The sequence below is a fragment of the Balaenoptera borealis genome (genome assembly GCF_965194805.1).
Source record: "Balaenoptera borealis genome assembly, chromosome: 19".
NCBI lineage: Eukaryota > Metazoa > Chordata > Mammalia > Artiodactyla > Balaenopteridae > Balaenoptera > Balaenoptera borealis.
The window spans coordinates 68,012,217-68,039,113 of record NC_138878.1 but is presented as its reverse complement, the minus strand read 5'-3'; the positions used below and the strand labels follow the sequence as shown (position 1 = coordinate 68,039,113).

General features: G+C 43.4%; 3 protein-coding genes across 25 annotated transcripts in view; 2 read left to right on the top strand and 1 right to left on the bottom strand.

The window, feature by feature from the left end:
- LOC309617264 (uncharacterized protein) overlaps positions 1-6,701 on the top strand; it is a 59,727-nt gene extending 53,026 nt beyond the window's left edge. For 3 of the 8 annotated variants that reach the window (XM_082369285.1, XM_082369286.1, XM_082369284.1), the window contains 2 exons: positions 1,053-1,188; positions 2,717-6,701. In XM_082369285.1, the coding sequence (XP_082225411.1) occupies positions 1,053-1,188; positions 2,717-4,302 (1,722 nt within the window). In that variant the 3' untranslated portion in view covers positions 4,303-6,701. Of the gene's footprint in view, positions 1-54; positions 173-1,052; positions 1,189-2,716 lie in introns of all 8 variants that reach the window. The other 5 variants (XM_082369283.1, XM_082369280.1, XM_082369279.1 and 2 more) reach the window with 2 other exon arrangements.
- A 1,934-nt stretch (positions 6,702-8,635) lies between these two features.
- On the bottom strand, positions 8,636-17,616 carry LOC309616561 (zinc finger and SCAN domain-containing protein 5B-like). Its single transcript, XM_082367214.1, is given in 5 exon segments — positions 8,636-13,822; positions 13,826-13,953; positions 14,950-15,100; positions 16,083-16,235; positions 16,446-17,616. Coding segments are annotated over 5 exon segments (1,152 nt in total). The 5' UTR covers positions 16,887-17,616; the 3' UTR covers positions 8,636-13,543.
- A 2,805-nt stretch (positions 17,617-20,421) lies between these two features.
- The window catches only part of LOC309617254 (zinc finger protein 671-like), a 67,627-nt gene continuing 61,151 nt past the window's right edge, over positions 20,422-26,897 (top strand). For 13 of the 16 annotated variants that reach the window (XM_082369246.1, XM_082369245.1, XM_082369235.1 and 10 more), the window contains exons 1-4: positions 20,422-20,664; positions 24,143-24,181; positions 24,920-25,049; positions 25,974-26,100. In XM_082369246.1, coding sequence (XP_082225372.1) covers positions 24,984-25,049; positions 25,974-26,100 — 193 coding nt within the window. In that variant the 5' untranslated portion in view covers positions 20,422-20,664; positions 24,143-24,181; positions 24,920-24,983. The other 3 variants (XM_082369240.1, XM_082369247.1, XM_082369241.1) reach the window with 3 other exon arrangements.

The window sequence follows — 26,897 nt, the reverse complement described above, 5'->3', positions numbered from 1 at the left end:
GGCTGAGCTGAATGCTGGATGCATTTCCATTCACTGCCTGGATTCCATGTGCAGAGTGCCCTGTAAGGAGGTGAAGGAAGTGCCTACGGTGTGGGCTGGGGCTGTCTGTGGAACTGTCACTGTGGAAGGGTTAGAGTCATGAGGAAGGTGCAGTCCAACGAGTGAGATGCAGGTAAGGAGGAGTGTGGATGGTTGGCCCTGGGCCCTGGCACTGGGCACTTGAGGACAGGGACAAGTCTGAGTTTGTCTGAGGGTCAACATCTGGGGGACCCCAGGGAAACTGTGGCAGGAGAGGGGTAGGGCCGTGCATGCAGGTCCACACCCTCGATGGTGGTTTTCTGCTCCCTCCCCCATGTGTTTTATGCTGTGTGCTGGACACAGTGATCAATGGTAATGAGGAGAGAGCAGGCACTGGTGCCACTGGGACCTGGTATATCTTTCATGGTGGGACGTCCAGGAGGAGGTTGAGCAGGGACGGGTGTGTAGGGGGAAGGCTGAAGGTCCTGAAAAGGGAAGTGCATCAGTGATTGCACCCACAGGATTTTAACTTGTGGAGGCGAGTGAGTCGTGATACAGAGAGGCCAACGACATTGAAAGACAGTTTTATTACTTATATTTCCCGAGAGGAGGAGGTACACTATGTAACAGGGCCACCTGGAGAAGCACCAGATTCGGTCAGGAGGCGTGAGCACAAGCTAAGGGACACCAAAGGTCAGAGCCTTTATTAGACTTCTGAGGGAAATGCAGGGAGGATTGGATGAAAAGTTTATGGGTGACTAGTTTGTATAATTCTGTGTACCTGGGCTATGGGAACTGTCCCTAGCTGTCTGTTACCTGGCCCTGGGCTGCTTTAGGGCAGGGGAAATACTGACCTGGTGCGTGAGAGTTAGGTAAGGAGTTGGTTGAGAGTATGGGCTCTGGATTGCAAGGGAGATGTAAACAAATTTGGCCATTAGTTTAGCCCTGTAATTAATGGATGGCAAATAGATAAATACAGCATCCACAAAAATATAGTTAAAACAAGAAGCTGTTCATGAACCAAACTCTTCCAGTTTTGGCAGGACCGTGTGGTCTTTGAGGACGTGGCTGTGTATTTCTCCCAGGAGGAGTGGGGCCTCCTTGATGAAGCTCAGAGACACCTGTACCATGCTGTGATGACGGAGAACTTTGCACTTGTGACCTCCCTAGGTAAGGTCCACACGCTCACCCAGTGCCCTGGGCTGTGCTCTGTTCTTTCCCTTTTCCCAGGGGGAAGCTTTGTACTCCCCACACTGAGACCATGGGTACTGCTTCCTTTCCTGGTTTCCTGGCATATGTGTTGTTGGTGCCGGGGCTGGACTGTGTGTACAGTGTCATTTTTCTCCCCAGGGAGCCCCATCCCTTCTACTCCGAGTCCTTCCAAGATAGGGCTCAGGAGTCAGAAATGTAGATTTTGTCTGAGACCCCTTCAGACCTGGCCTGTTCTTGGTTGGGTCCTCTGTCTAGATGCTTGGACCCTTGTTGCGCCAGGCCTTACCCCTTCCTCTTGCTGACATTTCTTAGGGCCTCCTGTGCCAGGAATTTTAGCACCAACCTAGTTACTAATTTGGGGAACCACTGATTGTTACCACAGTACCCCCTGTGAAGTTCTTATAATTTTAGAATGCCGGAAGCCCTGTGTTGGATCTCTGTCTACGTGTGCTGGCCCCTTCTTTTTTTGTCTTTCACGTAAGACTAACCTCTTTCAGGTGCCACATCAATGCTCACCTGCAGCAATGGGGAGGACTCTGGGTACCTTCTAGTGTGGCCATTACTACATCAATGGCAGGAGACACTCAGAAGTACCCGGGCTTGGTGTGAGGTCCTGGGAAAGGGTGTGATGTCAGAGCTGGGAACCTGTCCTGTGTTCACTATTGATTGATGCTCAGACCAGTGCCACACCTCATTTCTTCCCCATTCTTATTTCTTCTGTCACACTCCAACCACACGTTTGTGACTCTCACATGTGACTTGTCACATGTTCTGTTTCATTGCTCCCTTTGCAGTGTTCAACATTTGACCTATATGTAAGATGTCGTGACGTCTGCATGTATCCTTAAATAGTCCTTGAACTTTAGCATTTCTTTTGTATCAAGTATTTCTAGGTCTGGGCACAGCCTTTGACACAGTGCTCACCTGTCACCAGTAGCCTTGGCCATGTTGACTTGGAGGCCTGCCTCTCCTCCCTGCTCTGGTGTGACTGTTTGTGTTCCCCCATGTTCCATATGTTGAAAACCCCATGCCTAAGGTGACAGTATTAGGAGATGGGGCCTTTGGGGTGATTAGGTCATGAGGGCAGAGCCCTCATGAATGAGATTTGTGCCCTTATAAAAGGGACCCCACAGAGCTTCCTAGCTCCTTCCACCATGTGAGGACACTATGAGAAGTCTGCAACCCAGGAGAGTGCAGGCTGATCTATGGGTTCCAGTCTCCAGAAGTGTGAGAAATAAATTTCTGTTCTTTATAAGCCAGCCAGTCTGTGGTATTTTGTCATAGCATCCCAAATGGACTGAGGCAGTAACTCTTCCTTCAGTCCTTGCCTATTGTCAGGGCTCTCGCATCATGGGAGCTATGCAGGTCCATCTCTGCACAGCAGACCTTCCTCTCTCTGGCTTTAGTCTTCGGTGTGTCATTTCTGATGGGGCTGCCCCTCCTACCAAAATCATCATGCACTTCACCAGCATTTCTCTGCTTACAGGTTGTTGGCATGGAGCCCAGGATGAGGAGGCACCTTCTGAGCAAAGTGTTTCTGTAGGGATGTCAGAGGTTGGGACTCCAAAGCCAGATCCATCCACCAAGAAGGGCCAGCCCTATGAGATGTGTGACCCACTGTCCAAAGACCTTTTGCACCTACCTGAGCATGACGGAATGTACCCTGATGAAGGGCTATATATTTGTGGGGCAAACCTTTTCCAGCAGCAGAAGGAGCAGATTAGAGACAAACTTTCCAGAAGGGATGAGGGGCAGCCTTCATTTCTTACCAACAGCAGCATTCACTCGGCAGAGAGGACCTTGACATGCAGCAGAGACGGAAAGGACTTCCCAGGCAGCACAGGCCTTCTGCAGCAGCCGGCCCCTCACAGTGCGGGGAAGCCACACAGGGACACTGAGTGTGGGGAAGCTTTTGATAGTGGGCAGAGTGATTACAGGTGCACTCAGTGTGGGAAAGCCTTCCGTCAAAAACAGATCCTTGTTGAGCACCAGAAAATTCACACTGGTGTAAGGCCTTATGAGTGCAGCAAATGTGGGATGGCCTTCATTAGAAAGTTTCACCTTGTTCAGCACCAGAGAATCCATACTGGAGAAAGGCCTTTTCAGTGCAGTGAATGTGGGAAATGCTTTAGGTACAACTCCACACTCGCTAGTCATCAGAGAGTTCACACTGGATTGAGCCCTTATGAATGCAGCAAATGTGGGGAATTCTTCAAGTACAATGCCAACTTCATGAAACATCAGAGAAAACACAATGGAGAAAGGCCTTATGAGTGCAGAGAATGTGGAAAATTCTTTAGGTACAACTATAGACTGATAAGACATGGGAGAGTTCACAGTGGAGAACGACCTTATAAGTGCAGCGAATGTGGGAAATTTTTCAGGTACAGCTCCACATTCATTAGACATCAGAGAGTTCATACTTCAGAAAGGCCTTATAAGTGTAATGAATGTGGGAAATTTTTTAGGTATAATTCCACACTCATTAAACACCAGAGAGTTCACACTGGAGAAAGGCCTTATGAGTGCACTGAGTGTGGGAAATTCTTTAGGTACACATCCACCCTCATTAGACATCAAAGAGTTCATACTGTAGAAAGGCCTTATGAGTGCAGCTTGTGTGGGGAATACTTTAAGTCCAAGTCCAAACTCATTAAACATTGGCAAAATCACACTGGAGAAAGGCCTTACGAGTGCAGTGAATGTGGGAAGGCGTTTAGGTACCACTGCAGACTCACTAGACATAAGAGAGTTCACAGTGGAGAGAGGCCTTTCGAGTGCAGCGAATGTGGGAAATTCTTTCGGTACAACTCCAACCTCATTAAACATTGGAGAAATCACACAGGAGAGAGGCCTTATGAGTGCAGAGAGTGTGGGAAAGCCTTTAGCCACAAGCATATACTTGTTGAGCATCAGAAAATCCATACCGGAGAAAGGCCTTATGAGTGCAGTAGATGTCAGAAAGCCTTCATTAGGAAGTCCCACCTTGTTCATCACCAGAAAATCCACACTGAAGACAATATGAGTGCTGTGAATGTGGGGAATTCTTTAGATACAACTCCAACCTCATGAAGCAGAGAATTCACAGTGGTAAAGGACTTATGAAAGGGCCTACTGTATAGCACAGGGAACTATATTCAATATCTTGTAATAACTTATAATGGAAAAGAATCTGGAAAAGAATTTATATATATATATATATATATATATATACTAAATCACTTTGCTGTACACCTGAAACATTGTAAATCAACTACACTTCAATTAAAAAATAAAAGACCTTACGAGTGCAGAGGTTATGGTAAATTAGGTACTACTACAAACTCCTAACACTGGAGAAGTACCTCATGAGTTATGTTGGAGTGGGCCTTCTGAGTACAGCGAGCATGGAAAGTTGTTTTGGTACAGCTCCCCACTCGTTAGACATCGAGTTCACGCCAGACGAAGGCCTTCTAAGTACAGTGAATGGAAGTCTTCAGGTGAAACTCCAACCGCATTAAACATCTGTTTCACAATGGAGAAAGGTCTGAGTATAGCGAATATGGGCATATGTTCAGCCAAAACTCCCACCTCATTCAGCACCAAAAAGTTCACACCAGAGAGAGTATTGCAAATGCAGAAAGACTTCAGCAAAATGTCTGCTCTAATCTGTCCCTGAGAACTATTTTTTTTTCTTTGATTGTGGTAAAATATATGTAACAAACTTTACCCTCTACTTTTTAAATTGTTGGGTGTAGTGTGTTTAAAAATTCACATCTAATCTCCAGAATTTTTTTCATCTTGCAAAAATGAAACTATACCCCTTAAACAACATCTCTTTCTACTCCCTCCCTACCTCACCTGGCAACATCTTTTTTACACTCAGTCGATGAATTTGATTACTCTGGATGCTTTATACAAGTATAATCATACATTTTTCACCTCTTTGCAACTGGCTTATTTAGCTTAGCATAATTTCCCCATATTGAAGCATTTGTCAGCATTTTCTTCTGTTTTGAGAAGGAATCAGAATTGACCTAAGACATGGGGAAGGGTTCTGAAGGTCAATACAAGTTTGCCTGATATGATGCTATTTAGAGAAAGAGGAGATCCAGATTTTATATGGAATATTTATTAACAGCTTTATTGAGGTACTGACATACTCAATGTCATTTATATTAAAATTGTAAAATGTATTTTCACATCTGTGTGCACAATGGGACTATCACCAAAGTCACGATAATGAACATGTCCATTACTTACAGAGTTTCCATTAGCCACTTTGTATTCTGTCTCCCAAGCCTACCCAAGTTGCCATCTCCAGGTAGACATTGTAGTTTCCGTTTTCTAGAATTTCATATAAAGGGAATCTTACAGGTTTCCTTGTTACGACTGTTTTCACTGAGTGTATGAATATACTTTTAGTATTATTCATGTGTGTGCAAAGGAATGACACTAAATAAGAATAAGGAAGGCTTTGTTATGTATTAGAGCTGCATTGTTTGTAAGAAATGTGTTTTTTTTTTCTCACAATCAATGAGAAAAAGTTGTTTAAAGTGGGAAGTGAAGTTGAAACTAAATAATTTAAACTGAAATTCAGTTTCATATGAATTCATTATAAATGAAAGAATTTTGAACTATCTGCGTCATATACAAGCTTCCACTGACATATTGTTCTAGATTTTTCTCTTATTTGGCTTTTTTCTAGTGTCTTTAAGCTGTATCTTTGTGTCATAAAGGTTCTTAGGGAATTTTAAAAATCATTTTTTTGTGGTAAAATTCACTTAACATAAACTTTATCATCTCATTATTTTAAGTGTTCAGTTCTGTGATATATTGGGATCTCCAGTGAAATAGAACCATCTGTGTATGTGTGTGAGCGCGTGCATTTTGTGTAGAGACAGAAAGGAGAGAGATATTTTTAAAGGAATTAGCTGATGTGATTGTGATGGCCAGCAAAGTCTAAAATCTGCAGGGTAGGCCAGCAGGCTGGAGACCCAGTAAACAGTTGCAGTCAAGACCAAAGGCAGTCTGCTGGTACAATTCCTTCCTTTTGAGGTCATCTTTTTATCATGTAATCCTCAAACCAGGTGGCTCTTGAGAAAATGAAAATTTACAAAGGTCAGCAGGCATTATAGACCAGGAAATCAAAAGAATAGTTTTAGAGTGAGAGCTAGGAAACAATCACAGAGGCCACTGTCTGGTTGTATTTTTAAAGTCCCAATGTGCACAATGTACTTAATGAAAAATTTAAGATAATTGTGTCTGAATTTAAGTCTTTCTGTTTCATAAAGTTCATGACAGTCAAAATTTAGAGATTTGAGGCATTAAGAGAAGATACTTAAAATATCTAAATGTGCCTATTTTTGTGTAATTTTAGACATATGAGTTTTAGATTCTTATGAAGAAATAAGTCAAAGACCCTAGAAATGAAGAAAAGAACAGATAGAGGGACTTCCGTTTTCTGTCCTGTAAGAAGCTGGAAGTTACCACTCCATCCTAACAGCAAGTAAAAAGCTGAAAATACTGAAAATCAACAACTCTTACTAGGGTCATGAGAGCAGTCTTGAGTTCTATTTTATATTTGCTGTGCCCGTTGCCAATTTGTATAGTCAATCTCTCCTATCTAAAAAAAGAAGATATCCACAATAGTGAGATTTCTTGTTTTCTTAACTGGTCACATGTTGAACTTTATTTTAATTTTCACTCATTGTCCATCACCCATCCTACACCTTTGTCTTTGCCAGACCTTCAGCTAGGCAGAGGTTTCTTTGTTTTGGTTTGCTTTTTAATTTGGTGGATGAACCAAAAATTCAAAACCAGAATGGTCCGACTCTCCAAGGGATCCTGCCTTCATCGTGTTGTTGCAGGTTTATTTTTGGACATGGATTTACTGTCACATTCCCTGGATAATGCCCCAGATTCCGTACATTGTGCTCCAGGAGTCCATTGAGAGCAGCAACTCAGGTTCCTCTTGGTAAAAAAGAGTAATCATCATCACCTGGGCAGTAGAGCATTTCCCTTTTTTCCTAAGTGGCATGAGGAGCCCAAAATGACCAATGGCTGCCTCATATTCCAATTCAGGTTTATAATATTATTCTTCTGGTGGAATTTTTCTCCCTTAAAGAAAAAGGCCTCCCAACATGCAGAATTTACCATTGAGGGGATGAGTAGCAGAAATTACTTGAGAGGGTTATTAGGTATAATAATGTGGAAAAGTAGGCTTGCTAGATTTAGTAAACAATATCTGGCCCAGTAAATTTTGAATTTTTCTAACTCCCTATGCACATATACACTGAAATAAGAGGAAAATGTTGCATGGGACATACTTATATAAAAATCATTTGTTGTGTTTCTGAAGGAAATTATAACTAAGTTTCATACCTCTTTAAGTATACTTACCTGGTAATTTGCTTCTCCTTAACTTTTCCTTGTTTTGTAGTATTTGTTTATAAAATTCCTTGTAGTTACTCTCTATATTCCATTTAATTTGTTTCATAGTTTCCAGGGTAGTCTCATCCAATTGATTTGATTCCTTTGTCCACTGAACATTCCTCATGGAGACACAGGCTATAAGTAGCATTGTGAGCTGGAGGACAGATGATGCTGTACAGTGTGGAACACCACTACAACTTCTCCTTTGATTTTTAAAAATCTTTTTTACCCACATTCTTCTTAATAACAATCTTATTTTATCGTCTTCTTTGCTAGTAGTGGAAAACTTATATCTCTCATGCTTAACTGTTATTACATGCTGTTTTATAGTTGACTGCGCATCATTTCCAGTATTGATGGAACAATTGCACTGTGTCAAGTTTTTGCAAAGCATTTCAAAAAGTGGACTACAAGAGACTTAAGGCAGCCTGACAAATCAGTATAGGAACCGGGACGAAAATCATTAAATACAGGAAATATCCTGTATAGACAGAACTGGCCACCCTATTGCAGATGTGTCTCATGAACCTACCACTGTTCCTGAAACTGAGTAGGGGTTTATTGAACACGTGTTAGAGCAGTAAATACACATGACATTATGGTTCTCCTATTTATTTTTTACATTTCCAGTAAGTTCTTCAAAATGTCATTTCGACCCTATCTCTCCAAGTTGCTAGAGTCCAACGTTTTCAAATGTGAAACGGAAGCACTGTTTGGAGATAAAACCCTGAGTGTGGCCAAGGTTCTAGCACAGCCACAGGTTCAATTTCATTCTATGACTTTTTCAGACGTCTCTGTCTCTCACTCCCACTTCACTGAGATCTTAACTTTCTTTCTCCTGTAACATACGTTTCTCTGCAATTTTTGTCAATTTCGTTGCATAACTACATAATCATTATCATTAACTTTTTGTAATATCCATTTCATAAGAATTTTCAGAAATAATTTCAACTCCCTGTGCATTCACTGTTGCTGCAATTTCAGGTGGATTGCTAAATCAGTTTCCATAAAGGAGATGAGACCATGGAATGCCAAACCTTTGTTTCCCAGGTAAGATGCCCCCTTTGCACATGGGCTTCAACGGTTAGAAGGTCACCCGCTATCTTGGCAGAAAATGGCATGTGATTATTTGCTCTCCTTTACAGACCGGTTTCAGATTTTAAAAGAAATGGAAAATATCTCAGATAGAGAATAATAAATATCTCAATAAATTTTACTTGCTAGGTCAGAAAGCAATCAATGATTATCAAGGCCAGAAAGATATCCCTCTCCAACTCTCCTTTATGCCCTGTCTTTTCTTGCATATTGAAGGTCATGAAACATCTTCCAAAACTTCAGTCAACATGTCTTTGACAAGCAACAAGATAGCTGATAGTATAGAGGGAACATACCTCAACTTAATAAAGGCCATAAAAACCTACAGCTAACATCCTACTCAATGGTGAAAAGCTAAAAGCTTTTCCTCTAAGATTAGGAACAAGATAAGACAAGTGACTTGCCACTTTTATTCAACATAGTTTTGGAAGTCCTAGCTATGGCAATCAGAGAAGTAAAAGAAATAAAAGGAATCCAAATGGGAAAAGAAGTTAAACTCTCACTGTTTGCAGATGACATGATACTATACATAGAAAATCCTAAAGACATTACCAAAAAACTACTCGAGCTCATCAATGAATTTGGTAAAGTTGCAGGCTACAAAATTAATACACAGAAATCTGTTGCATTTTTATACACTAACAATGAAAGATCAGAAAGAGAAATTCAAGAAATACTTCCATTTACCATTGCATCAAAAAGAATAAAATAACTAGGAATAAACCTACCTAAGGAGATAAAAGACCTGTACTCTGAAAACTATAAGATGCTGATGAAAGAAATCGACGATGACACAAACAGATGGAAAGATATACCATGCTCTTGGATTGGAAGAATCAACATTGTCAAAATGACTATACTACCCAAGGCAATCTACAGATTCCATGCAATACCTATCAAATTTAAAAATGGCATTTTTTACAGAACTAGAACAAAAAAATCTTAAAATTTGTGTGGAGACACAAAAGACCCTGAATAGCCAAAGCAAACTTGAGAAAGAAAAACGGAGTTGGAGGAATCATGCTCCCTGACTTCAGACTATACTACAAAGCTATAGTTATCAAAACAGTATGGTACTGGCACCAAAAACAGTAATATAGATCAATAGAACAGGATAGAAAGCCCAGAAACAAACGCATGCACCTATGGTCAATTAATCTGTGGCAAACGAGGCAAGACTATACAATGGAGGAAAGACAATCTCTTCAATAAATAGTGTTGGGGGACTTCCCTGGTGGTGCAGTGGTTAAGAATCCACTAGAGACATTTCAGCTCCTGAAATGAGTAGGGGTTTAGAATTGGTTAAGAATCCACTTACCAATGCAGGGGACACAGGTTCAATCCCTGGTCCGGGAAGATCCCACATGCTGTGGAGCAACTAAGCCCGTGCGCCACAATTACTGAGCCTGTGCTCTAGAGACCACAAGCCACAACTACTGAGCCCGTGTGCCACAACTACTAAAGCCCACTTTCTCTAGGACCCGTGCTCCACAACAAGAGAAGCCACTGCAATGAGAAGCCCATGCACCACAACAAAGAGTAGCCCCCACTCGCCACAGCTAGAGAAAGCCCACGCAGCAATAAAGACCCAACACAGCCAAAAATAAATAAAATTTTAAAAAAATAGTGCTAGGAAAACTGGACAGCTACATGTAAAAAAATTAAAGTAGAACATTCTTTAAGACCATACACAACAATAAACTCAAAATGTATTAAAGACCTAATTGTGAGACCAGACACTATAAAACTCTTAGAGGAAAACATAGGCAGAACATTCTCTGATATAAATCGCAACAATAGCTTTTTTTTTTTTAAAGATTGATTGATTGATTGATTGATTGCTATGTTGGGTCTTCGTTTCTGTGCTAGGGCTTTCTCTAGCTGCGGCAAGCAGGGGCCAATCTTCACGGCAGTGCACGGGCCCCTCACCACCGTGGCCTCTCCTGTTGCGGAGCACAGGCTCCAGACTCTCAGGCTCAGCACTTGTGGCTCACGGGCCCAGCTGCTCCACAGCATGTGGGATCCTCCCAGGCCAGGGCTCGAACCCGTGTCCCCTGTATCAGCAGGCAGACTCCCAACCACTGCGCCACCAGGGAAGCCCGCAACAATAGCTTTTTGATCCATCTCCCAGAGTAATGGAAATAAAAACAAAAATAAACAAATGGGACCTAATTAAACTCAAAAACTTTTGCACAACAAAGGAAACCATAAACAAAATGAAAAGACAACCCACAGAATGGGAGAAAATATTTTCAAATGATGTGACCAACAAGGGATTAGTCTCCAAAATTTACAAACAGCTCATGCAGCTTAATATCATCAAGATAGACAATCCAATTAAAAAATGGGCAGAAGACCTAAATAGACATTTCTCCAAAGAAGACATACAGATAGCCAAGAGGCACATGAAAAGATGTTCAACATCATTAATTCTTAGAGAAGTGCAAATCAAAACTACAATGAGATATCACCTCACACCAGTTAGAATGGCTATCATCAAAAAATCCACAAACAATAAATGCAGGAGAGGATGTGGAGAGAGGGAACCCTCCTACATTGTTGGTGGGAATATAAATTGGTGCAGCCACTATGAAGAACAGTATGGAAAACAGTATGGAGGTTCCTTAAGAAACTAAAAATAGAGCTACCATATGATCCTGCAATCCCACTCCTGGGTATATACCTGGAGAAAAACATGGTCCAAAAGGATACATGCACCCAAATGTTCATTGCAGTGCTCTTTACAATAGCCAAGACATGGAAGCAACCTAAATGTCCATTGACAGAAGAATGGATAAAGAAGATGTGGATGTGGTACATATATACAATGGAATATTACTCAGCCATTAAAAAGAATGAAACGACGCCATTTGCAGCAACGTGGATGGACCTAGAAATTGTCATACTGAGTGAAGTAAGTCAGACAAAGACAAATATCGTATGATATCACTTATATGCGAAATATAAGAAATGATACGAATGAACTTATTCATGAACAGAAACAGACTCACAGACTTAGAGAATGAACTTATGGTTACCAGAGGGAAGGGCAGGCAGGGGGGACAGACAGTTAGGGATTTTGGGACTGACATGTACACACTGGTATATTTAAAATGGAAAACCAACAAGGACTTACTGTATAGCACAGGGAACTCTGCTCAAAATTCTGTAACAGCCTAATTGGGAAACGAATTTGAAAAAGAGTAGATACACGTATATGTATACTGAATCACTTTACTGTACACCTGAAACTAACACAACATTGTTAATGAACTGTACCCCAATATAAAATAAGAAGTTAAAAATAAAACGTCGGGGATTGGCTCTCAAAGTGTGTCTGGAGCTAAAATGTCTCTATTTACACAGAGCTAGGGAAAATTCCAGGGGTCACTGCCTGTTACCCAATCAGCACAGTGATTGGATAAATGTCATGGAAGGAACTATTTTAGAGAATCCAAATAGATTCAGTTTCCCATGGAAACTCCAATAGGAGAAACCATGATTTATTAAAGAGGTCTCCACATTGGTTTGGTAGTAGATTTTCTTTATTGTATTTTATCTATTTTAGACTTTATGGGTTGCATTTTCGGGGGAAACAGATTGGTTTTCCTGATCTAGGGAATTTTTTCTCATTGCCTGGAGAGTTTGAGGGAGTCAGAGAATTGAGATCTGATAGTTGTAACCGAATTGGGTTACCTAATCTTTTTTTCCTTTTTTCATGAAATAAGTCTTAAAAGACTTCTTGTCTAAAATCAGCTGATGAGCTAAAGTGTGAGAAGAACCTATTTAGGAGTAGGCATTTAGAAAACCAGAGGTTGTACACCAGTAGGGAAAAAGAATGACGCCTATCAATTTAGGAAACCTTCCTTTTTCTAAATACCTAAGGAAGCAATACGCGAACAAGTATAGAGGGTACAAATCTCAACGAAATAAAGACCACATAGACAAAAACACAGCTATTATCTACTCCATGTAGAAAATCTTGGAGAAGGAAATACACAGAACACTCTTTGACAGAAATGTATTTGTTTATTTGAAATTTAAATTTCACTGGTTATCCTATGTTTAATCTGGCCGCCCTACCTGGAGCATCCTATTTTACAAATCACGCCTAACATGAAGACAATCAGCAGTAGCCTCAGTTTCATGCTGAAGTACTAAAAGCCAATGAGACATGCATTCACTGGAAGAAAAAGAACAACACAAAGCAAAAACTTATAAGAAAATAGGCTATATAAAGTAGAAAACAAAAGCCAAAGGGAAAATGAGTCATCACACAAAGATCCTCCTAATTCATGTGGATGGAACCCAATTGGGTTCCAGTATCCTCCTAAGTTCTTCACATGTCATCCATCCTTTGTATCTCAGAAGTGACAAATCATCCTGAATTTCCTTCTTGGAGCAGAAGGGACTTGGACCTGAGGGCAGAGTCCTGGGTGAGTCTTTTTTTTTTTTTTTTTTTTTTTTTTTTTTTGGCTGTGTTGGGTCTTCGTTGCTGCGCCCGGGCTTTCTCTAGTTGTGGCAAGCGGGGGCTACTCTTCGTTGCGGTGTGTGGGCTTCTCATTGCAGTGGCTTCTCTTGTTGTGGAGCACGGGCTCTAGGCGTGCGGGCTTCAGTAATTGTGGCACGTGGGCTCAGTAGTTGTGGCTCGCGGGCTCTAGAGCGCAGACTCAGTAGTTGTGGCGCACGGGCTTAGTTGCTCCACGGCATGTGGGATCTTCCCGGACCAGGGCTCGAACCCGTGTCCTCTGCATTGGCAGGCGGATTCTTAACCACTGAGCCACCAGGGAAACCCCTGGGTGAGTCATTTTGAATGTGTTTTCTGGTGGCGTTTGAAACTTCCTAGCTGACGGAAGGCGCTGTGACACTCGGGGCACATGTACGGTTTGTGCCCAGAGTGGGTGCATCGGTGAACCTTGAGGTTCCATCTGTGGCTGAAGTCTTTGTCGCAGTGCTCATATCGGAAAGTCTTCTCCTTGGTGTGGGTCCTCTTGTGAGCACGCAGCGTGGAGTTGTGGGTTAACTTCTTGGGGCAGAGATCACAGCAGTATGGCTTCTCGCCTGTGTGGATACGCTCGTGAGTTCACAGGTCGGAAGACTGCATGGACCCTTCGGCACAGATATTGCATCGAAAGGGTCTCTCTCCTGTGTGTGTCCTCTGGTGAAGGATAACCTGAGATTGATAAGGAAATCTCTTCTTGCATACCCTACATTAATAGGGTGCCTGTCCCTTGGCTTCTTTTCCCTCAGGAGGACTGGTTGGTCCCACTGTGCTAGGTGAAACAACAGAATGGGACCCAAATTGTCCTGAGAAATGTCCTTTGTCCAAAGATGTGGCTCCTTCTTCTTCTTTTTTTTTTTTAATAAATTTATTTATTTATTTATTTATTTTTGGCTGTGTTGGGTCTTCGTTGCTGTGCGCGGGCTTTCTCTAGTTGTGGCGAGTGGGGGCTGCTCTTCGTTGCGGTGCGTGGGCTTCTCATTGAGGTGGCTTCTCTTGTTGAGGAGCACGGGCTCTAGGCGCACAGGCTTCAGTAGTTGTGGCACACGGGCTCTGTAGTTGTGGCTCGCAGGCTCTAGAGCGCAGCCTCAGTAGTTGTGGTGCACGGGCTTAGTTGCTCCACAGCATGTGGGATCTTCCCGGACCAGGGCTCGAACCCCTGTCCGCTGCACAGGCAGGCAGATTCTTAACCACTGCACCACCAGGAAAGTCCCTGTGGCTCCTTCTTGATGCACTTCTTGGGAACTGGGAATGTTGGCCAGTTTCCTTTTGAAACGTCTGAGACCCCTTGGAGAACCTCTTCTGTATCCACTCTTAGTCGAAACTTCTCCCTCTGGAACACGAGATGAAAACATTCAGCATCCACATTTGAAATATCAGTTCCTTCTTGGGGATTCTTGCCGCCCTCTACCCTCCCAGAATGTGCTGAAAGAAGAGATTCAGCACACAACATTTAACAAGGAGCATTTTCCGTGGTGCCAACCTCACTGGAACCCAGCACTGATGTTGGCTGAGGACTTCCCATCAACCAAAATACCTAAGAGTCTAGATTATGAAACACTCTGGAAAGGTGATGATGGAGAAGTTTGGCATTAGAGAACCAGCTCCCCACTGCCCCCCACAAGGAATGGTAATGCTGGGTACCCAGCTCCGTGCCACCATTGGAAGCGAGTCACTAACTCCTCTGGATTTCAAGTTTTTATACTCACCACGACGCTTTGGAAGTTCAAGCTCTTGAGACTGACGGGTTCTTGTCTCTTCCATGTCTTCCATCAGGTCCTTCTCCAAGTTTTCCTTGGGTGTCAGACCCTCTAGTTCACCTGTTTCAGGAATGATCTCTGGCAGGAGACCTTTCTGGTCCTGTCAATGGGCAACCAAGCAGAGTCAATAACTCATCCATCTTAGCCCATAGAAAGCTCTGTCTCCTCTTCCCTCATCCCCCTCATATCCTAGTCTAAGACTCCAACTTTCCAAATATCAGTTTGGGGGATATACCCTGACTTCTTCTGGGCCACGCTAACAACCCGATTGATAATTGTCTCCTAATTCCCAAGTCTGTCCTTAATCTATACTGACCACATCTTGCAATCAAGTCCGGATATCACAGTTGGCACTGTGAATTCACTACACATACGTCTCTCCAAGTCATCGCAAATTCTCTCTGCCCCTGACTCTGGAGCAAAGGACTCTAGGTCCAGGTCTCCCGACTTCAGCACATTTTGATACATTGCCTAGATTTGTCTTTATGATGAGAGTTGTCCTGTGAATGGTATGATGATGAGCAGCAAATCCCTGGTCTCTACTCACTAGAAAACAATAGCATCCCCCACCCCCATCCCCATTTGGACAAATCAACTGTCTCCAGACATTCTCCAATATCTTCTGAGAGGTAAAACCACTCCAGTTGGGAACTCCTCATTCAACTCAAGGGATTGACAAAATTCCAAAATATGAAGTGCCTCTGAGGAAAACGACCATGGGGAAACAGCTGTCAAAGCATTCACCCGTGACAAATTGACCCAGCACCATCCCATTGAGACAGGATTTCTTTCTCCTCACGCTTATGGCCACAAGCTTTCATGGCGGAGGGACAAAGATGGATGAGTCTTCATTCTCACACTGTCTTGAAAATGTCTAGGAACCGAATGCATCCATGGGAATTCATGGAGTCAATGGGTCCATTTGTGTCCTTTGCCAAATCTACCAATTACTCTAGCAGCCACGCCCATCTGAACCTCTTTTACCTTCTCCCAGACTCTCTCTAGGGATCGGCGCATCACACACTCACCTGCCCTCTTGACAGTTCCTTGGCTCTTGCCGGATTCTGCAGCTCTTGGCTTACCTGCTGGCCATTCTTTGGAGGTATCTCACTAACAAGGGATTGGGGATCCCTGGGTAGGTCTTTCTCATCGTTGGTGTCACTGAGCTCAACTTCAAACGTCTCAATATCCAAGCTTCGCACAAGATATTCATCTCCTTGTATGCGAACTGTAGTCTGTGAGGGAAAAACTAAATTGAGATCGGTCTCCTATAAGACCTGGAAAGTAGCTCTCAAGGCATCCGATGACATCATACCACACAAGCGTACTTTTTTGTTGTTTAAAAGATCAATATCTCTCAACGATGCCCAATACAAACTCTCAGCCATTTGGGAATCACTGATTTAGAGTCAATCACTCAGGTCCTATCTTGTTCAATCCCCAGCTTGCAGATCCCACCCCACCTCTCCCTTTCCCATACCAATCACAAGGGTCCCACTCACCCATTTCTTGGGTTTCTGATTATTTCTTAGCATGTCCTCCATGTCTTTGCAACTCTGCACTCCACTCTCCTTGACTAAGACCTGGCACTCCAGCAGCATGCAGATCATAAACTGCTCCAGCACTAGCTTGTCCATCATCTGCTCCTTTGTGTGAAGATCTGGCCTCAGCCACTGATGGCAGAGCTCACAGAGTCTCCTCAGATCCTGGACGGGGTCGGATTCCTCCGAGCTGCTAAATGTTCTGAAGCGAATGTGCCACGTCTCCCAGTCACAGTCTGGCTTTTCCATAAGTGTGTGTTGGCATGGCACAGACACTGGTGACTCTGATCTAGGGCCTTTGGGGAGTTTTCCATGACCCTGGAAAAATGTCTGGTCCTCAGCCATATTGATGGAGGAATTTTCCAATAGGACTCTGAGCAAATGCTTCTAGAAGCTGGTGCCCAGTTGACCCCTATGGAAAGGGATTTCCTCTGCAAAAGAGTCACTGTTCAGAAGGCTGGGGACAAAAACAAACAAACAAACAAAAAGAATGAACCTGATGTCTTTCACTTTATTCCACACTTCCATCTCTCCTACATCCCTCATCCCAGTACTGGACACCACTCCCCCACTGTTTCAATATTTGATACCGGGAACTATAATCCATTCTGTTATTCTTCTGACATCCACCTTTGTAGGAAAACAAAAAACTATCTGGTCAAAAATGTCTATAGGGCCGCGGTTCAGAACCCTTGCTGAAAAAATGAACCACACCACACCACACCAACGTGTGTGGAAACATTCTTCTCATCTCACAGAAGAGTTCAACAATCAACCATAGTTAATGTGGGATTTGAGGGAGATCCATTGCTTTCACAAGGTCTCTGAGCTAATGCAAGGTGAATAGGAAGCCAAAGCTTTCTGAAGCCCGCCTCCATCTGTCCTGATTTCTAATCACTCTCTTTAGACATTCCCGCTTGTCACTTACCCCTTCGAGCCCTCTTGCCTTCAGTCTGCTCAAGTCAGGGACTGGCTCTCAAAGTGTGTCTGGAGCTGAAATGTCTCTATATAGAGCTGGGGGAAATTCCAGGGGTGCATTCCCAAAACCTAATCATCCCAGTGACTTGATAAAGGTCATGGAAGGAACCATTTTAGATAATCCGGGTAGATTCAATTTCCCATGAAAACTCCAACAGGAGAAACCTTGATTTATTCAAGAGGCCTCCATATGGTTTGGAGGGTGCTGGAGGAAAAGGAACCCTCCTACACTGTTGGTAGGAATATAACATGGCTCACAGCCACTATGGAGAAGAGCGTGGATGTTCCACAAAAAACTAAAACTAGAGCTACCATATGATCCAGCAATCCCATTCCTGGGCATAATTCCGGAGAAAATAATAATTGGAAATGATACATGCACCACAATGTTCATTGCAGCACTATTTACAATAGTCAAGACATGGAAGCAACCTAAATGTCTATCAACAGATTAATGGGTAAAGGAGATGTGGTATATATACACAATGAAATATTATTCAGATAGGAAAAAAGAATGAAGTAATGCTATTTGCAGCAACATGGATGGACCTAGATATTATCATCCTAAATGAAGTAAGTCAGAGAAAGACAAATATAATATGATATTTGTGGAATCTAAAAAATGATTCAAGTCAACTTATTTACAAAACAGAAACAGACTCACAGACATAGAAAACAAACTTATGGTTACCAAAGGAGAAATATGGTGGGGAGGGATAAATTAGGAGTTTGGGATTATACACACTACTATATATAAAACAGACAACCAACTGTTACAATAACTTTGTAAATAACTATACTTCAGTATAAAATAAAAATTAAAAAGAAGAAAGTAGGTGATTAGACCCAAGTTCAGTTTGATAACAGATACTAAACGTTTTTAAAACATCTGCTAGCTACAACCCTGTGGTTTCAATATTCCCCCTTGTAATTCTAAAGCCATTTCCAATTCCAACCAATGCTTGCTTTACAAACACCCTTACATCTTGACTGCTCCAATTGTAATTCTTGACAAACAACTTATGGAACTAACTGTGGCCTTCCGTTTTTTGCCTTTATAACCTTCCTCCATTTTGTAGTCCAGGGGAACTCACTTCAAGTGCTTCTCGAATCTGTGTCTCCCAGCTGCAGTCGTAACAAGCCCCAAATACATGCTTCTTTCTTTCATTCAGGCCTTTGTTTCTGAAATTTTGGTTAACACTCATAACACAAAAAAGTATGTAATTGACTATGTTGTCATTAGTTTTTACTCTCCATCTCCTTTGACTGGAAGGTCAGACTCATGAGGGCAGGCATCCTTGACATTTTGGATATTGATGTGTCCCATGCAGCCAAAATAGTACCTGGAATGGGATAGGCACTTAATGAGTGTTGGTTAAGGAGGGAATAAATATGATGGGACAGATACCTGTTTGTTTTTAGCTTTCTGGCAAAGCTATCTGCTGTCTTTGCATGTCCCCTCAGGCTGTACTAAAAAAAAAAAAAAAGATTTAAATATATAATGAATCGCAATTTAGAAAGCCATTTCCACAGGCTAGCCAAGTTTCCTGTGTAATTACGTGCTCTGCTTCATTCCATCACTTCTCAGACTTCAGTGTTCCTTCAGTCTTCACTGAGATCCTAACCTTGTTCACATGGCCAAGAGCTATTTCAGCAACCACTTCTGAATAACTAAAATTATGGTTGACATCAGCACTTTCAACATTTCACAGATATTTTTCTGAGATAATCTCAAGTCTCCATGCATTGTCACTGCAATTGCAGGTGAAATTATATTGACTCCCCAGCAAGGAAAGTGGATCATGTAATCCAGTCCTTTATCTCTGGGTTCAGATTCCCCCTTTCCAAATAAAGTATGACTGTGACCATAGAGTCACACTCCAGGCAGAAAGCAGCAAGTGGTAAGTCACTCTTCTTTTCAGTCAGGTAGAGCTTGGCTTCTAAAAAAGAACTGCGGCTTCCCTGGTGGCGAAGTGGTTAAGAATCCGCCTGCCAATGCAAGGGACACGGGTTCAAGTCCTAGTCCGGGAAGATCCCACATGCTGCGGAGCAACTAAGCCCATGCGCCACAACTACTGAAGCCTGCGCACATAGAGCCCGTGCTCTGCAACAAGAGAGGCCACGACAATGAGAAGCCCGCGCACCGCAATGAAGAGTAGCTCCCACTCACCGCAACTAGAGAAAGCCCGCGCACAGCAACGAAGACCCAAGACAGCCATAAATAAATAAATAAATAAATAAATTTATATAATAAATAAGTAAATAAAAAAGAACTGAACACATATCAAAATGTGGAGTAAGAAATATGTATCGATCACTGGATGGGACACCGTCACTGGCTCTACGTTTTTTGTGAGGGAACCAGAGACACAGCACATGGTCCACCTGCTTTTGGCCGCCCCACATCCCTTCTCTGTCTTGCCCGTCATGGCCCTGTCTGGAGTCTTCGCTCGCGTGACCCTGACTGAGCACAGTGAAACTCTTGAGTCTAAAGCTTCAGCCTGTATGTATTGGAAGAGCAATAAGACACTGTTTATTAGACCTCAACTATGTCTGGATGCACTTTGTGTCTGAGCAACACCCTGGTATCATGTGCCCACTTGGTTTTGTAGGTTCGGGGAACATCTGAAATATTATGTCTCTGTACCTCTCTGTGATCAGCACAGACTACATTCCACGCAAATCTGGGTGCGTCCCCTTTAAGAAGCGTGAAACCCCGCCCTGGTACTCAGACACTAGACACTCCTTCCCAGTCACCCTCTGGGTGAGGCGGAACTTTTCCGGAGGCAGGGAGCACCGCCCCTTGCTAGGGCCTGGAGCGCTGTGAACTACATTACCCGGAAGGCACTGCTCCTGAGCGTCGACCTAGAGGACCGCGTCTGGGCGGGTTTTCCGGCGTGGACGGCGGGCGACATTTTGTAAACTTGGGTCTGTTCACCGGTGGTGAGCTTCGCAACCCTGGGCCGGTGCGAGGTCAGGGAGCCTGGAGGGCGCTGTGCTTTCTGCTCTGAGGCGGGTCTGAGGCTCGGTGTGGGCGCCATTCACCTTGACTCTGTCTCGGGGCCGGGATAGGGGCCGCCGGGCCTGGGCCCCTGCTTCGCCCACAAACTGTGCTGAAGGGGCCGCGCTGATGGATCCGATTCAGGTAAATGCTGCGCCCCCCGGGCCCTCAGCTAACTCTTCTTATTCTGCAGTATTTTTGTTCTTAGCAATATTCTCTTACAAGTGTCCTATATTTATATTTATTTGTCCCGCCAAACCTTGGCTTTCTGAATATTGAAATATTACCCGTGTAGAAAAAAATTGCAGAGAACTTCCCAGTGTAGTTGAATAAGCAGCTCTAAAACTGATATTCGGTCACTGCTCAAGTCAAGAAATGCGGTATAAATAGGACCTCAGAAGCCGCCAGTGGGGTCCTTCAAAACGATTATCCCCATCCCCCAAAAGTTAAGATATTGTCTGATTTTTTTTTTTTAATTTTATTTATGGCTGTGTTGGGTCTTCGTTTCTGTGCGAGGGCTTTCTCTAGTTGTGGCAAGCGGGGGCCACTCTTCATCGCGGTGCACGGGCCTCTCACTTTCGTGGCCTCTCCCGCTACGGAGCACAGGCTCAAGACGTGCAGGCTCGGTAATTGTGGCTCACGGGCCTAGCTGCTCTGCGGCATGTGGGATCTTCCCAGACCAAGGCTCGAACCCGTGTCCCCTGCATTAGCAGGCAGATTCTCAACCACTGCACCACCAGGGAAGCCCTGTCTGATGTTTTAAGTAAGCTTTTTCTTTTTAAAAAATTTATTTATTTTTGGCTGCATGGGGTCTTTGTTGCCGCGCGCGGGCTTTCTCTAGTTGGAGAGATGGGGGCTGCTCTTCGTTGCGGTGCGCGGGCTTCTTATTGCGGTGGCTTCTCTTGTTGTGGAGCACGGGCTCTAGGCACGTGGGCTTCAGTAGTTGTGGCCTGCGGGCTCAGTAGTTGTGGCGCACAGGCTTAGTTGCTCCGTGGCATGTGGGATCTTCTCGGACCAGGGCTTGAACCTGTGTCCCCTGCGTTGGCAGGCGGATTCTTAACCACTGCAATGCTAGGGAAGCCGCCTTCTTGCTATTCTTTTTTTTTTTTTTTTTTTTTTTAATTTATTTTTGGCTGTGTTGGGTCTTCGTTGTTGCACGCGGGCTTTCTCTAGTTGCGGCGAGCGGGGCCTACTTTTTGTTGAGGTGCGCGGGCTTCTCATTGGGTGGCTTCTCTTGTTGCGGAGCACGGGCTCTAGGTGCGCGGGCTTCAGTAGTTGTAGCATACGGGCTTAGTTGCTCCGCAGCATGTGGGATCTTCCTGGACCAGGGCTCGAATCCTGTCCCCTGCATTGGCAGGCGGATTCTTAACCACTGCGCCACCAGGGAAGCCCTTGCTATTCTTGATAATTTCACCAACTACGTGGAAATTATTCCACGACTGCAGTTAACCTTCGCTCAGTTGTTTTAAAAGTTTTTATGAATGGTATCAGGTAAATATTATGATGTGTTTTCCTTCATTTGCACAACATGGCGTGACTTTACTCATGTTTTTCATAGCTGTCCGTTAATTTTTGTGTGTGTGTACAGTATTCTTTAGTATGAATATATGAGTAAAATTTCCTTTTAAATTCTGCTGTTGAAGACTTTTTTTGTGTTTTTTTTGGTTTTGTTTTGTTTTGTTTTTTGGTCTGCTTTCTGTATTTTTTTTAAAAAAATCTTTATTGGAGTATAATTGCTTTACAATGGTGTGTGCTTTCTGTATTGATAAACATTGCTACTATAGTCATACCTGCCATGTCTTCTGGGGTATATCAAGCATACAATTGTCTAGGGTATATGTTAAAATTATTATTGTATTTAAATGAACATTTCCACTTTTTGATCTTGTTTTGCTCCATGTTACTAATTTTAACTTAGGTCTTTGAATGAGATGATTCTACTTAATCTATTCCATAGTTACATTTTAAAAAGGAATATTTTGTTTATTTATTTTGGTTGCACTGGATCTTAGTTGCAGCACGCGGAATCTTCATTGCGACATGTGGACTCTTCCTTGTGGCATGTGGACTGTTAGTTGTGGCATGCGGACTCCTTAGTTGCGACATGCAGAATTCTAAGTTGTGGCATGTGAACTCTTAGTTGCAGCACGCATGTGGGATCTAGTTCTTCGACCAGGGATCAAACCTGGGCCCCCTGCATTGGGAGCGCTTTACCCACTGGACCACCAGGGAAGTCCCCCATAGTTACATTTTGATACATACTTATTATGTATTAGGTAAACTTACAGTTTTACAGTGTACGTCCACTTAGAGAGTTTGTGCTTTTTCAGTGATTGTACCCTTATAATAATATTTATTTTATTGTTAAGTTTTCTTACTCTGGTGGTATTGGAAAAGAAAATGATTAAGAAATATCTTGTTAAAATACTTGTTTGAAGGGGGACGAAATGAATCATTGTAAGGGTAATAAGTTATAAGGCTTCGAATCCCTTTCAAGGCGTTTAGAAAGCAAGAAGATATTTCCATAGAGGATGGAATAGAGGTCAGGTCCTACAGCTTGTTTCCTTTGTCTTAAGATTATTTTATTTTACTTTACTTTTACTTTACTTTTACTTTACTTTTTTCCCCACCATGCTGCTTGCGGGATCTTACTTCCCAGACCAGAGATCAAACCCGCATCCTCAGCAGTGAAAGCACGGAGTCCTAATCACTGGTTTGCCAGGGAATTCCCCTCTCTTAAGTTTAAAGTATCAGAAATGACAACCAGTTATCCCAAACTGCTGAAGGGCAAGCACTTTTACTCTGATTCTAGCAACAACCCCTTTATCACAGATTCAGTTTGGATGTGAAGCCAGTAAATGGTAGTTCCATTCTCTATCACATGCGAAAAAAGCATTTAGGAAATTACAAATAATCTCTGAACATTTGTGGGAAAAAAAACATGGATATATCAAAGAATATGAATAAATGAAAAAAGTACATGTTCTTGAATCCTATTATATAATGTTATAATAATTCAAATCAGAACTTAATCTATGGATTATGTAAATTGGAATTTTATACAAAACAATTTTTAACATAACCAAAGTAAAATTTGAAAAGGAAGTATAAAAACTCCTGGTCAGCTGTTATGGCCAACTACAAGCCACAAGAAGAGAAAAATGTGTTATTGGCAAGGGAGAGGCAGAATAAGGGAATCAAATGCAAGTGTCAGAAACAGAGCTGTACATGAAATGAGACTTAATTTGGTATTTGTGGCTTAGGGCTCTAATAGTGTTATATATCCTGACACAACCATTTCTTTGCCAACATGATCCTGTATTCTTTTTTCTCATTGGGCTGCAGTCACACTGTCCTCATAGATGGTAGTCAAACACGCCAGACGTGACTCTGACAGAGAGTCTCTGCACTTGTGTTTTCCACTTCTGGAAAGCCTTTTCTCAAGATATCCTCATGATTTTATGGCACAACTCCAAAATACTTTCTGCCCTCTTTTACATGCTTTGTTTTTCCCTTAAGTATTTGTCTTTGCCTGAAATATTAAATGTTTCACTCATTAATCTTCTTTTTTGTCTATGTTGCTGATGGGAATTAATATTACATGGCCCTGGTCTTCCCACAGGTTCCACGTTCAACAGAACCACTTATGAACTCTGCACCGGTGAGTGTAGGTGTCCTGGAAGTATTTTGCTGTCACTCTTCCTGGACTTGGTGGCTGTAGACCCTAGAGAAACCCTCAGCCCAGGTTTCCAAGTCCAGGCCAGAGGTTATATGGACAGATTCCCATTTTGGCAGTCAATGGACTGAGATGTGAAAGGTTGTCTCAGGTATGGGGGTAGTACGTACAAATGTTTGAGGATGAGATTGAGATGGGAGTGTTTTAGGACTTGTAGGTCTCTGTTAATGTCTGGTGAGAACAGAGAACAAGGGGGCCAGAGTCAGGCATAGAATGGTAGCCTGAGAGGTTGGGTTTTTGTTCTGAGAATGATGGCAGATACGGAATTTTTGGAACAGAGGGGAAAGGTGATGTGACTTAGGTTTTAAGAGGCTACCCCTGGCTGCGGTGTGCACAGCAGACTTGGGGAGAGGAAGACAAGGAGATAATCAAGGAGGCTCTTGTAATCCTCTAGAAGCACATTTGTTGTGCCTGGACGAGAGTGACAGATGTGGAGGTAGGAAATACTTGGCTTCTGGATTTGTTTCTTAAGTAGAGGTGGACCAGATATTTTGATGTGGAGGGCTCACAGATGACTCCAAAAGTTTTTTTCCCTTTGCATCTGGAAGGGGGTATGTGCCATGAACTGGGATGGGGAAGTCAGTGGTAGGAGTCATTTTCAGTGAGAATATTAGGAATTGGGTTTTGGCTGTGTTGAGTCTCAAATGTTCCATTGACTCCCAGGTATAGGAAACAACCGGCTGAACATGCAGCGCTAGAGTGCTGGGGGAGGCTTCAGTATGCCCTTATGGGACAAAGGAAGAGACTTGGGCTGTCACAAAGAACTACAAGAGCAGTGAACATCAGCGGGAAGGTAGGCGGTAGGGAAAGTCCAGCGGGTGGCCCAGGTTTTTGTGGGGGGAGTGGCCACGAAATTAATGCAGAGGGAAAGCAGTAATGGAGGTGAAGTAATAGCAAAGTCAGGCTGGTGCTTATTTCTCCTCCTATGCACTCACCAGCCTTTTGTGGTGGAACTTGGGGAGTTTCTGTCACAATGTCACATGAGTTCACCTAAGGTGTGTCAAGTGGGTGTGGATTTTGAATGGGTGTTATATGGACAAGGTTCTAATTGGTGAAGAGACATAGTGAGGAACACAGAAGTGGAACCTGACCAGGCGTATTTAGATGTGCATGTTTTGACCGAGGTTAAAGTTAGGAACAAGGCCTGGTGGGGAAGCCTTCAGAACAGGGCTGGGGAACCGCCAGTGGAGAGTTGGGGTACAGTGGGATCCTGTTGCATTGGCAGGCACTTTCTGATGCTGTGTGCAGAAGGGTATGTGAGGAGGCAGGAGACATGCCACTTTGTGGGCCGGGTGGTGGTGATGGGGATCAGATGTATGAGGAGTTAGCCAGTGAGTAATACGCATGTGGGGAAGGTGTGTGACCAAATTGCCCCAGAGCCCTCATACCAGGAGTTTAAGAGAGGACGATGAGCCCAAGTTTGTTTGTGTCTAGGAGACGTGATCCTGGGGACTCTCAGGCTGTTGTCTCGCTGGAGAGGGAGGGGGCCCAGAATACCAGGCCCACAGCTTAGATGGCATCTATCTGTCCACCTGCCTGTTGTTGCTGAGAGTTGTATCTAGTGCTCAAGGAAGTACGAAGAGTTTTTGGGTACCACTGCCCTTTAAGTTAGGGAGCTGGGGAGGATGATGAACCCAGAGTGAGTATGGGTTAGGGGTACTTATGGGGTCCTGGGGAGAGAGGCTGCTTATGTACACATCTGTCCCCATCATCACAGGGCTCTGTGACCTTTGAGGACGTGGCTGTGTACTTTTCCCAGGAGGAATGGAGGCTTCTTGATGAGGCCCAGAGACTCCTGTACCGTGATGTGATCCTGGAGACCTTTGCACTTGTTGCGTCATTGGGTAAGGCCCTCACACCTATCCCAGCATCCTGAGCAGGTCTCTGCCTTTCCCCTTTTTTCCATAGGACAACTCTGTTCTTTTCACAGCTAGACAGTGACCACATCTCTATTACTGCTTCCTTGTCGGCTGTGCTGTGGGTGCCAAGGCTGAGTGAGTGTGTATACAATCTCCTTTCAGAAGTATCCCCAATACCAGATGCTCTGGAGTTTTCTCAGCGAAGGTTTTCTGGGTCAAATGACTTGGAATTAGTTCAGTGGGTTCCATTAGTCTCAGCCACTCCCTGCTAAGTTGACTCTGTAGACCCATACACCACTGTACTCCTGGCTCTGCCCTCTAGCTAACATTTCCTGGGGCCTCACTATTTCAGGAATTGTTGGGACTCAATGTGGTCAGTGTTTGTGGGGTCCACTTGGCTGTTGCTGTGAGACCCTCCTCAAAGATTTTTTTTGTGATATTATTTTTCTTTCCTGAGGTTGTTTTGGGATTGGTTGTCCCCCTGGGCCAGTACTGACCACTCACCTGTCGTGTCTTTCCCTTAGGACTTGCATTTTCTAGGTCCCATGTTGTTTTCCAACTGGAGCTGGGAGGTGAACCCTGGGTACATGACAGAGTGGACATGACTCCAGACACAGCTAGAGAGACCCAAAGTGGGACCCACCTTGGTGACTGGCATCAGGAGGAGGAAGTGATATCATGGCTGGGTTCAGATCATATCAGGAACACGTCCTGTGCCCCACAGTGTTTTAGGGACAAGGCCTGTGACTGTGTACCTCATTTCTATCTTTCCTACCCATTCT